This window comes from Uloborus diversus, chromosome 4, assembly GCF_026930045.1.
Source record: "Uloborus diversus isolate 005 chromosome 4, Udiv.v.3.1, whole genome shotgun sequence".
NCBI classification, from domain to species: domain Eukaryota; kingdom Metazoa; phylum Arthropoda; class Arachnida; order Araneae; family Uloboridae; genus Uloborus; species Uloborus diversus.
The window spans coordinates 137,801,072-137,814,615 of record NC_072734.1 but is presented as its reverse complement, the minus strand read 5'-3'; the positions used below and the strand labels follow the sequence as shown (position 1 = coordinate 137,814,615).

At 30.2% G+C, this 13,544-nt stretch overlaps 1 protein-coding gene across 3 annotated transcripts in view; it reads left to right on the top strand.

The window, feature by feature from the left end:
* The window catches only part of LOC129220182 (polyadenylate-binding protein 2-like), a 65,321-nt gene extending 54,651 nt beyond the window's left edge, over positions 1 to 10,670 (top strand). Inside the window, exon 8 of one of the 3 annotated variants that reach the window (XM_054854541.1) lies at positions 10,145 to 10,670. In XM_054854541.1, coding sequence (XP_054710516.1) covers positions 10,145 to 10,148 — 4 coding nt within the window. In that variant the 3' untranslated portion in view covers positions 10,149 to 10,670. The remainder of the gene's footprint in view (positions 1 to 10,144) is intronic. The other 2 variants (XM_054854539.1, XM_054854540.1) reach the window with 2 other exon arrangements.
* Positions 10,671 to 13,544: the final 2,874 nt, after the last annotated feature.

Genomic DNA, 13,544 nt, shown 5'->3' with positions numbered 1-13,544 from the left:
TGGAAATTAGTTATGGAAAAAGTAATACTTAAATAGTTATAATTAACTTAACTACACACGAATTCCTGATAGGAACAAAGATAAGTTTTTAGTGCTAATCGGCTCAAGTTTAACACGCGTTTATAGTTTTTTTTTTTTTTTTAGCATAGAGCATTTTTATGAAAAAAATAAGGTAAAGTTTCGTGATGGTAACTTCTTACTATTTCTGAAATACCTACATTTATACTAAAAAAAATGAAATAAAAAAATTTAAAAAAAAAAAAAAGAACCGACTTCAAAATTGCTCTAACAAGTGAAAAATAATTTTATTCTTTAAACACCATTGATAATGCTTTTAAACATAATTTTTGAAGTTTGCGCAAAAACGATAGATAAAATCATTCACAGCTATAACTCAACTACAACTGTAAATTTAACCAGGCCCAGTTTCTTCACTACCACATACATTATGCATTGATGACAGCATATTTGAATAACGATACAAATCTTTCGTTCGTAACTTTGGATGCTTTTTTGAAAAAAATATGAACGAAGCATGGTTACATTGGATTTTACGTTTTGTTTTTGCGCCAACTTCAAAAATTATGTTTAAAAGCATTATCGATGGTGTTTAAAGAATAAAATTATTTTTCACTTTTTAGAGCAATTTTGAAGTCGGTTCTATTTATTTTTTTTTAAATTTTTTTTTTGTTTAGAGTTTACAACGTTTGCGGTTTGGTTTTTTGATTTATTATTAATTGAGTGTAATTACATCAAATGTTACATTTACTTATAACCTAACTGTTCCAACAAATTTCAACTCAATAAATACAACAAACATTTTTAAAGTTTATAAATCATTAAGTCTTGCTACTTTTAGCCCGATAAAGGTACAGTTTCAACTTAAACTGAAAGTAATGAGGCGGCGAAACTTGGGAGACACTGTCATGTTATAAGGACACCGGACAAGGCTAACCTTTTACACCTTTACATCCAACAATCTACTTTCCCAATTTATCAAATCACAGGAAAAAACTTGACAACTACATAAATTAGGCTACAAGAACAATAAACAATTTTTTTTTGTCCTAATGACCTACAGTGAACCATGTAGAAGCAAAAATAACAGCAAAATAAGATCAGGTAGTTTTTACATCACTATTCTGTAATAACTTTTGCCTGGTTATTAAAAACTGCTTGTTGAAAACACTATATCATCAGTTAAGATTTCGAAAGACAATGAAGTCACAATCTAGCGAATTTTTACTATGCTACGTCAAAAAATGGGGGGATGGCTTCATATTTTATTTGGCAAACCCACGTAACATATATATTGATGAAATGGACAATTCGTGGCACCCCTCACCTCTTCCTATGGCACGCTGTGTCAACAAATGAAATGTTCGTGATTAAAATAAGCAAGGCTTAGGAAATGATTTTACATTTTTGCTCTTTGATTCTGCTTTTGTGGGATATTTCGATAATTTAGAAATTGTTTGAGTGTGTTCCAGTCTAATGTTTCCAGTTAAAATTTAAAAAAAATAAATAAATAACAATAAAAAGCAATAGTAAGCTTGATTACAACATGTGATAATGAAATACATATGTTTTAGATTGATATGTGGCAAGGCTGTGCCCAAGGGGAGAGTGTTTGAAGTTAAACCCTCCCATTGGGGAAAAAAAGTAATAGAAAGGAAAATAGAAAAAAAAAAAAAAAAAAAAGAAAAGAAAAAGAAAAAAGCACATTTATCTGAAGTTAACTTAAGTGTTTTTATTTACATCAGTACTTCTATATTTAAACATTTTCTTTTCTGTCATTCATCTATTTTATGTTGTTCAAATGTATTCTACTTTCTGATTTCATGCTATGAAAAAACACTATCAGAAAAATTTCTAAATGTTTTGATAATAATAAGCATCCACAGCCGAAATATTACTTCTTAATTTGCATTTTAGAGTAAATATGGTTATTTCATAAAAAGAAATGAATTATTGTATTGAAGATTCATAGTAATTGTTATTGGTAATATAATTTGTATCTTCGATCAAATTTCTTCCTGTTTAGTTTATTAGGCATTATTTTATAGCATGAAACCTGATATACATAGCATAATATGCCATTAAACAATTTTTGTACAATTACTTTTGCAATATACCACATACTGAATAGGAAAAAAGTTTGATTCAAAAGGAACTAATTTCTAAACCGTTAGAAATAAGCGTATAGTTCCAATTGGAAAAAAATCTTTAAATTCTGTGAGGAATCAAAATTTATGAAATTTTTGTCAAAAAATCAAACATTGAGAACATTACGAAATTTAACTTTTCACACAGTCCCCCAGTCTTAGCAATTATAGTTAGTAAAATAGTCTTGACACATCAACATAATTACGTCAGCGAGATAGCTCATAAGGGGATGTATGCGAATTGACAATGTGTGTTAATAGGTCTAAATTAATTTTGGTTCTTGTTATCAGGGGGCATTATTAGCTGTTGAAAAGACTTAGCAAGTGCTATTTATAAGCTCAAAGTCTATTTATGGTTAACAGATGGGGGGGGGGGGGGGCGGGTATCGAAGTGATTTGTCATTTTGTTTTAAGAACCTCTAACTTCCATCCCTCAAGTATCATTAAGTAAAAGGACATTTAAAAACAAAACATTCAAATATTATTTTTCAAACAATTGTATTCCTTTTTTTTTGTTTAACGTCAAGGGATTTTTTGAGCAATCACGAGTTGCTTGTTTTCATCATTTGACCGAAGTTGAGGTTGCTCTGATTTTTCAGATTGCCATGACGACGGTAGTATTTATTGTTTATTTTGGGAGTAAAATTTTTGTCGTCATAGTTACAAATCATCTGTGGTTTGATTTTATTCATATTTTTTTCCAGGGCTTAACTCAAGCAGACTTTACATTAAAAAAAAAGTTTCTTTGTGTAAAATTATATTTTTTCAGAAAAAACACCTACAGTGGTTCCCAAAAGTGTTAGTACACCTTGAAATTTTGTAAAACCAAAATAACGCAAAAGGGCAATTCCATGATAAGGTCAACCAGACACATAAATTTTCAAAATTAAAATTTGTAAACAAATGAGGTGTCATTTTAAAGGTAAAGTGTTGTATATTTTGAAATGCCTGTCTAAAATTTGATCACTTCAGTTATAAATAAGTTACAGCAGGTTAAACCAAGGTCAACATCTTGAGTATTTTCAAACCATATTTGGAGACTCTCGAAGAAATTTTGTTTTTTCCAAAAAAGACATGCTGATATTATGAATTGAGATGAATAACCATTTAAAGATACAGAGTGTCACTAGTGATTTTGCAAAAATGTGTCAAAATATAATTCATTTTGATTTGTAAAAGAATTTCTCTTAGGTACATTAAGTGTTTTACGTCCGACACCAAAATGGGCAGTTAATTATGCTGAGCCAATAATTTTAAAGCTACATGCATGTATTTTTGGGTACAAAGCAAGATTTTCAATCTCATTGATGTAACCTATTTTCATTTTGTAGCAAGTGAATAGTTTTTACTAAAATCTAGGTGTCTGACGTAAAAATTTTTTTTACGTCCGACACTGTTACATTCCTTTAAATAACATATGTTTTCAACTGTGCTCCTCCTTTTTTTGCCTTTAATTTCAAAGTTAAAGTGAAACATGCATGAAAAACAACTTAGTTAATTTATTGTTTATACATTTAGGGTTGATAGAGGTAAGTAGGACCCCTTTTGAGAGAAGGCGTGTTGAATGAACGTAATACAGTTGATTAAGATCAATTTTAGCAAATTTGCCAAAACTATAAGTGTAAAAAGAAATTAGAAACACTAAATGACTGCATCTATGTAAAGTTGGCTAAGGAAGAACCATTATCAACATTCAACCCATATAAATCTTGATGGTTTTCTTTCATGTAAGTTTCACAAACAACTAATCACCAACTTTTGTAGCTGAACTATCTATTCCTACTAAGTCATCATAGTTGTCTTGTATTTCACTAATACAAATATTTCATGAAAGTTGCTTTTGATTTTCAAATCCTCACTGTTGGGGGGGGGGGGACTACTTACCCCATAGTGTGGGGATGTCTTATAGCAAAATTTTATGGGGTAAGTGGGGCCCCTTCTCTAAAACAGTTTTTAATAATATTTTACTCAAAAATTCTGACTGCAGTATGCACTTTAAGTTAAACTGTACATGAATGTTTAATGATCATAAAAAAATAAATGCTAACCGGGAAACACCTCTTTGAAAAATGCTGCTTTAATTCGCCAAAAAATATTGTTCAGATTTTTTTTTTTTTTTTGACTAAGTTCTCTGACCTCGAAAAAAATTCCACTTAACCCAAATATATGCAAAACTAATCACTATGATGAACCATGACATGATCAATGTAAAAAAGTATAAAAATCATATGGATATTTCAGTTTTTGAGGGGTGACCCACTTACCCCAGTGTCCCACTTCCCCCATTCAACCCTACTTTTGAATTTACTTTGTAAATTTTGTTTCAGTATATGTAACCTATAATTTACATATTTAAAACTGTAATCATTGTTATGTATTTACATTTAAGAGCAATAGTTTACATCCAATATGACAATTGATGTCCGACACCAAGCTAAAAATATTTTTTAAAATAATTTTATTCCTTATAATATCATTTGAAAACTGTGGTATATGCTTCAATCATAAGTGTACTTCAGAATTATGCTGTTTTTAAAATTAAAATGTAAGCCAATTTACAGACTTTTAATAATTTTTAAGTGAACCATCAATTTTACTATTTGTGTGTTTACGTCTGACACCAACTCTTTAAATTTTTTTAATTTATACTTTAGGGATCTATTTTGAAAAACTAACATGATTTTTTATTCAATGGGATGTAGTAAGTATCTTGTAAATAAATTTGATCATTTTGGAGCAGTTTATATTTGGTAAATGGAATTAACACTGAGAAATTTTTCTTCATTTTTTACGTCCGACACCATGGAATTGCCCAAAACTGAATTCGAATAAGAAGTTTAATTTTTTTTTTCACATTCCATTATAAATAAAGCTCAGTAGTTTTATTTTTTTCAAAACATTGCCTGATTGTAAATATAAGAAAAAATGAGGAATTTAATATTAAGAACTTTTAGTTGGATCAGTTAATCAGGACGTTGAAGGTGTTCTTGTCTGAGGGTGCATATCAGCATCAAGACTTGGTATTTTGAAATGTTTTGATGAAAAAATGAATCACGCTGTTCATTTAAATATTAAAAAAAAATTTAAACTATTACCTCGAAATTTAGTTATGGGAAGCAACTTGATTTTTTATCAAGATAACAATAAGAAGCACACGGTTTTCAACGTTTGCATCTGGTGCCTCAAAAATTGTCCTTAAGCTTAGAAATATCTTCTCGGTCACCAGATTTACACTTAATGCAACATATTTTAAGATATCTGGAGGCTAGATTACGAGAATATGGCTTTGAAAAGAAAAGAGAGCTAGAAACAGAGAGTAAGACTCGAAGTGTGGTTGAGCACTTACTCAAATTGCAAAAAAAAAAAAAAAAAGAGTGAGAGAAAGAATTAATTTGAATTCTGAAATTTTGAATTCAAATTATGTTTTTCGCAATCACGAATTGCAACAGGACCCTACTGATTGGAGATATCAGGGCCGGATTTAAGGGAGGGCAGGCGGGGCTACTGTCCCGGGGTCTCTACAACAAAGGGGCCCCCACAATAACATTTTTACAAAATATCCTAACTTTCACGGGTCATCAAATTTTACGTTTTTCCTTCCCTATAAATTATTATAATAATAGTATAAAAAAATAAATAGCAGTAATTTCAGGATGTATTTACTAGTAAAGTGCTGATCAAAAATGTCGGATATAATATACATATATATATATATATATATATATATATATCAAAATTCGGATATATATCAACGTATCGGATATTTTCGAAAATATAATAATCTTTTCGAACCCTGATTAGGGGTCTCCACTCCTTCGTTGCCCTGAGGCCTCCACACTTCCAAATGTGGGCTCTGGGAGATATTGTTTATAGAAACGGCTTCTGTCCGTTATTGTTTCTAGACACGGCTTCTATCCCCCCAGGCCTGCTCCTCCTCCTGGGTGGTTACGTGTGTATAGTTGTGTGTTTGTGTGAGTAGACCTGTGTATATGCACGCAGGTATGCGTATGTGTGTGAAGTCGTGTGTGTGAGCGTGCGTGTGTGTAGGATATGGAAGCCCCCGACCAGCAGAAGCGGATAGCTCAGGATCGAAGCAGCCGCGTAGCCTGCAGAGGCCCCTGGTCCAAGCTGAAAAAGGAACCACAACGCCAAAGACGGTGAAGTGAGAACAATAAGCAATCGTGATTGCTCAAAAAAAAAACATTGAAATCTATTTGCAGACGTTCAAATGTTGTTGTGGATGTTGAATGATATTCTACTAAATAATAACTTAATAAAAAGTTACATTATTCAATAATATATAGACATTTTTTAAAGTGTACAAAGACTTTTGTGAGAAAATTTCCAGCACTTTTTGGTTTTTGATTTTTAAAAAATTAAGTTTTAATGTTATTAAAATTTTTCATGTAATTTTGTTAAAAATAGATCATATAATTAAATACCTATTCCAAAATATTAGTTTTAACCAATGAATAGGGGCCTATTGAACACTTTTGGGAGACACTGTATAAGATTAACTTAAACAGCAAAACTTCATCGTCATAAAAATTTCGAGATTACTAATTCTCATCATACAAGATTGAGCAGAAATAAAAATACATTGCGGTATACGCTGTAAATAATCTTTATGATAAATGTACTGGAGGATATCGGCCATAAAATCTTTATCTTGATTACCGCATCCTAATCACCGCTTCTTTTTTACGGATACAAGTCGTATTTACCTATTCTAGAAAATTAAGTCATAATGTTATGACGGGTGCAGATTTCTTTATTATTTCTGTTCCATTGTATTTGTGGAAACAAGAAACCCAACAAATAGGATTTGGCAGCTCATGATTGCGAAAAATATAATTTAAATTCCTTTTTTTGAACGTCTTAAATTCAAATTATGTTTCTCGCAACCACGAGTTGCGATAGGATCCTACTCGTTGAGTTTCTTGTTTCTACGAATGGAATGGAAATGAGAAAAAAATTCGCACCTATTTATAAACATGGCAAGCAATCAAACCAGTTTTTCTAAAAGAATAATGAAAATAAGACTAGCGAGAATATTTAAGTTTAAAGCACCCAAAGTCTAGCATTGTGTCAGAAAAAGAATTTGTTGTAACGAAAGATTCAAGCCACTGCTTACATCGTCTGCACAACTTTTTTTCTTTCTTCCTTGGCTGGAAACTTTTGTTACAACCATTAAATGAAATGCATAAAACAAAGAAAAAACAATTTTTTTAGCATTTACAAAATTATTGTCTGCCCTCAGAAGTTTTAAAATAATTAAATCTTTTACGGTTTTCCTTTTCTTTTAAATATACTATTTTTTTTCCTTTATCAGTACTCTGTAAATTTGAATACAGTGATAACCTTTTGCATAAATTGAGATACAAAATATGTTTTCCAATCAAATTCACTTATGGAAATTAGATATTCTTGTAACAAATAAGATTTAAAAAAAAAGCTTTTAATCATAAATAGACCTTATAAATAGTACTTGCAGAGTCTTTTCAACCATTAATATTGCCTCCTGATGACAAGAACCCAAAATAAATTTAAACCTATTAACACACTTTGCCAATTCGCATGCATTCCCCTTAGGCGCTCTCTCACTGACGTCATAAAATCTTCAAAAACTGTGATTTTTCAAAACTTTATTCATAACTCGACAATTTTGATCGTAGAAGAGTGATTTTTTAAAAAATTCATTGTTAGTTGTCAAAAATATTTTACTAAATATAATTGCTAGGACTGGGGGACTGTATAAAAAGTTAGATTTTGTAATTTCTTCAAAAATTGATTTTTTGACAATTTCATAAATTTTGATTTTTTAAGGAATTTAAAGATTTTTTCCAATTGGAACTATACGCTTATCTCTTACGGTTTAGAAATTAGCTATTGGTCCACCAAATGGGTGGACACCCTGTATATGTATCAATAAATATGTATGCTACACACATTAAAAATTATGAAAAGTGTCCTGATTATCCTGATATTTTTGTAATATGATGTCCTATTTTTTTTTTTCAAAGCCACCACAAAGTCTTATTATTATTTTATTATTTACTTATTTTTTGGGATTTCCTATTAGTCTTAAGTCTTAGTATATTTCATGTACCAAAATATTTTTTTAAAAAATTCTGATTTATGTTGTAAATTTTAGATTTTAGTCTCATTCTATCAATTAGAAGATTTGCCTATTGCATTTAGTTTAGAAAATTTATCTTAGTTAATGATTTGTTTTGTTTAAACTTTTGATTTATTATTAGTATTATTATTTTTCTTGTTGGTTTTGATAAATTTAAGTCTTATTTGCAACTGAATGGAACAAGAATAGTGTGGCTTATTGCAATACGTCACAAAAGCATGTGAGAAACTAACTGTAGTATTTAAAATTGTTTGTTAAGTACATCCAAACCTGTTTTTATGCGGTGGATAGGGACCTAAAAAAATTGCATTGAAAAAAAATGTTCAATGTTTCACGACTAGCTTTAAGAAGTTGTTTTCGCAACAGTTAAAAAATATCTTTTATTATGCCGTGGATAGGGACCGCGTAAAAAAAGTCAAATAGAAAATAACCCAAAAACTTATAAAATTGTAATCTTTAAACGAAATCAAAATAAACCAAGTGATGACAATTTTTGCTGAGTACTCTAACAAAATTTCTCGAATAAGGAAATTTTTGGAAGGTCACAGTGATTTCCCATCGGGATGAATGTCGTTACTTGAAGATACTACCTCGCACTCATTTTTAAAAATAATTTAGTCAATTGAATCCCAATCTGATTGAAATTTTAATGTACCGCACACACACACACAAAAAAAAAAAAAAAAAAAAAAAAAGAAAGACTGCATAAAAACAAGTTTGAGGGTATTTAAAATTTAAGTTAACTAAGAAACTTTCTTTTCTACAAGCAGATCTCTAATTTTTCTTTTTCTAAATTACAATTTGGCACAACAGATATAACTGTCACAAATCCTTTTATTTTATCTGTACTATTAATTTACATGTGTCATCTTCAGCAAAATTTCGCAGTGTAATTTTTTTACAGTAATTGTTCTCTTATAGTCTTTTTGGGTTAAAGAAAAACCATTCTTATGTTTTGTTTTAGTTAAAATAAACATAGTCTATGTTTTCGATTGTAGATTGTGCTTTATTCTGCTATTTTACATGTTATTACATTAATAATAAATTTGTTTGCAGTATTTGTGCTGGTCACGTTTAAATTGCTTCTCTAAAATTGTTTAATAAATACAGTAGTTTACTTTGAAAAGCAGCATTCCCTTTTCATTTATGCCTGCTGTTTCCAGTTTCATGTATAAATTCTCTATTTTCAGAAACTCTAAAAATGGTGAAACTATTCAACTATCATCACTTTGCCATTCACACCAGTGATCTGGGCTCAACTATTGTTATGTATATCGAATTTTTATTTTAAAACATATTTTCAAGGAAAGTTAAGATAATTTCACACCCTCTTGGAAGTTAAAAATGGATGAAAATATTGTAGTTAACATTTGACATCAAGAAAAAAAAAGTGCATTTATTCTGAACTTTTCCTTTTGCACTTAGAAATAAACAGTTAAAGTTAAGTTGTGTACAGTCCAAAAAAAAAAAAAAATGAAAAATTTAATAATAAATTTAGTAAATAAATTGCAAAAAAAAAAAAAAAAAACTCCCCCCCCCCCTTTTTCCCTGAAAGTTTTCCTACACTACTTGAGAGCTATTATTATCATTACTATTTTAGTATTATATATTGGAAGAGTTTTTATGTGTTAGTACACATGAATTCTTTTAATGACTGTAAATACTCTCATAATGGCATTTGAGGTCATAATAAGTTAAACCGTTTTTTTTTTTTTTCCAAAATTGCTCTGTAAAGAATTTTCAGCTCTGAACGTTTTTTAAGGTATAGTATTTTTATGTGACATGATGTGTTAGCTTTCTTTTTTTTTTTTATAATAACCTTGCAGCTTTTTTCTTTCAGCTAATGACTTGGTAAAATGTGTGCATCAAAGAAAAAAAATAAAAGAAAAAAAAGAGAAAAAAGAAAAAATAATAATAAAAGAAAAAAGAAAAAAATATATAAAACAGCAAAAAAGAGAAAAAAAAGGAAAATATTGTATAAAGAAAAAAAGAATATATATGGCTGTAGAAAAGAAACTGAATAATAAAATGTTCATAAATTAAACTGCCTGTCTATTTTACTTCCAATGTTTTGCATTTTGCATTATCAACAATAATTTCAAACCATGCTTATGTTAATAAATAAATACCTTTGTGCTGAGAAATAACAGGAAATATCTAAGGTTGTTTAGCAGAAATGAACAGATTGTAAACATTAGCACAAATAAACAATTCTGTTTATTTGTGCTAAACAACGTTGGACATTTCCTGTCATGCTTATGTTGTTTCAAAACAATTGCACCTATTAATTGCTGTCTGAAAAGTTGAAAAAGTAAAGCTTAATTGTTTTAAACTTATACAGGGTTTGTTCTAATCTGCCATACGAAAGGGGTGATAGAATGTCAGGTCTGTCCAAATGACATACATGGGACAGATCCGACGTTCTCTTAAATTCTGTATTAAAGAACATAAAAATTATGTCAAGAAACAAGATTTAAAATGTTCCTCTACTGCACAACACTGTTAGTCTTTCAATCATATTTTCAATTTTTCTTTTGCCAAGGTTATTCATGGGTGTGTTCTTCGACTTATGATTTAGATTTTTGGAAATCCTATTACATCTGGAAGAATTTTGCTTCAGTAGTTAATGTTTAACAAGTACACCCCCTTTCCCTGTTGTTTGGAAATCTTATCTTTAAAAACTTTTTTCTGTTTGTGACGTTTTTTTTCTGCAGTATAGGTGTTGTTGCTGTTCTGTGACGCAATGTTTCCGGTTTCCATGTCCATTTATTTTGCTCCCTTCCATTTCTCTGTTCATTTATCGTTTGGTTTACATTGGTGGGCTTTTTGTTATTTTATGCACTGATGAAGGGGCTTGCATTTGACAGCCCCACCCTCCCCCGAAACAGCTGGTTGCCGAGTTTTTAACTCTATTTAAATACTTTATTTGTACTTTATAGATGTTGTGTTGTTTTGATTATTTTACTTAATGAATTATGATTACAATTTTGAGAATTATCAAAATTTTTCTGTTTTTGTGAATAGCATAAATTTGCAGTAGCAATTGCATGTTAGATCCAAGAATTCATCAGATAGAAATAAGAGAAAGTTTTGTGATGACTGCAACATACTCGTTTAACAAAATGACAAAAGGTTTAACACAGATGAGCTGAAAAGTACAGACAATTAAAATAATTATCTTCAAATGTTCACATTTTTCTTTTCTGCTCTAGTTTTCCTTTGTTTTGTAATTTAGTAATTTCCTAGTAAAATTAAAAAATCCTCCAAAAAGTCAAACAAATCCAAACATTTTTTTTTGAAATTTTATTTAATTGTTGCAGTAAATGCCATGATTGCTTGCTGATGATCCAAATTCCCTTTGCAAAGCACGAAGAGGACTATTTGTTGCTAATCGTGGAGATGTGATTTCACCAGGTTCTGGTGTTCTTGGAATTTTTGGACGAGAGCTAAATGCCACAGTGTATTCATTAGCACTGAAATAAATAAAGAATATTAATTTTAAAGCATGTGATTAAGGATTCAATGTCATCTAAGTGAGTTTTGATTCAACTAGTTCAAAAAATCAATATTGCAAGCATGGAGGACTTTGGGACACTTTTTTGGTTTTCTATTCAGTCTTTTAGGCAATCCGGATAAAAATGTTTCAATCTGATATTTTTAATACTATATGTAGCTTCTCTTTACGATTATGTAATAACATTTAAGTGCAAGCTAAATATTAAAATATGACCGCATTATAAATAACTAGAAAATGGCCCGTCATGGTATGACAGGTGAAAATTGTTTCTACATTTGAACAAAGCATTTCTTGTTTGGTGATATTTTGAAGCAACTACAGTTGAAATTTTAACCCTAACTCCAGTGGATTAACCCTAAACTCCAGTAGATAGCGTTCATTGTTGAGCACTTTCCGAAAATGACCGTCTTACCAGTGAAACAGTAGAGTTACCGGATTCAGTTCAGCCTTGTCAAAATAAAGCATTTCTCTGCATGACAAACATTACCAAAAAATATTATCACATTATCATGCTGTGGCAGGAGTTTCATTGTTGGTGACGTCAGGAGCATTACTCGATCAGTGAAATATATGAGAATAGCAATGGTCAGAAATTGTATAGATAGATTGTTCAGAATGTCACTCTGTATGACTTTTTTTTCCTATTTAAACTTGGAGGAAAGAACACAACCCCGTAAAACTTAAACGTTTAGAGCGATTAAAAAAATTATACATGAAAGTACAATCTTTTAAGCTTCACTTACATTTCTGATTTAAAAAACTATAAAAATATAATATTTTAAATGCCAGGCTTTGATAAAAATGATACCAATTTTGTCATGCTTTGCAGCTTGATAACTTAAGAAATAACGCAACCTTACTAATCAGTACCAGTCACCTTTAAAAAAAACTTATGTATCATAAAATATGGCATCTGGCTTTGATGGCCTTTTCCATCATTCTGTTACAGAAACAAGAACTACGAGCCTGTCCCTTATCGATCTCTTGGAACAAATTACGTTCATACTTGACAACAATATAATTTTCCTCTGAAAAATCTGTTTTTACACTTTTCAGCTGCAATTTTTTATTAATTTACAATGTTTGCTTCTTTTCTTCAGTAGTCCATTTGCATCTGCCACGTATCATCCCAAGAACTCTGGAAATTTTGGTTAATGTCTGTATAATGGCAAAACAAAGTAGAAGTTCTTTAGACATTACAGGATTGCAAATAAACATGATTATTAATACAGTGACCAGTACGAACTCCAGCAAATAAATTGAATGGTGTGAATACAAAGCTTGCAAGTTTACTCTTTGGGTAAAAATGATTCGACTAAAATGCTGGAGCAATCATAGCAGTTTGCCTAGAGGTACAAAGTGATGACCAATACATAACAGCACAAAGGGGATACCCTTCACAATCTTTGCAGGCACTGTTGCAAGCACAAAAATGGTACAGTATTGAAACTAGGTTCTTGTGTCACAATGTCACCCTTATAACCACAAAGTACTTATAGTGGGTATGTTTGCAGTAAATAAATAAAACTCAAACATAATTGATAATTAGAACAAAAGAAAAAGTACCATGCATTTAAATTGCATTGAAACAGACTTATGAATGTTGAATGAGAAGCAAAGGAATGCAAGTGGACTTTTTAAAGTTTTGAGTAAAACTCGTTTCAAGTTCAGATCCTTGGTAGGCTTTCATTAAAATTTTCTTACAAATAATTCTACAGGATGT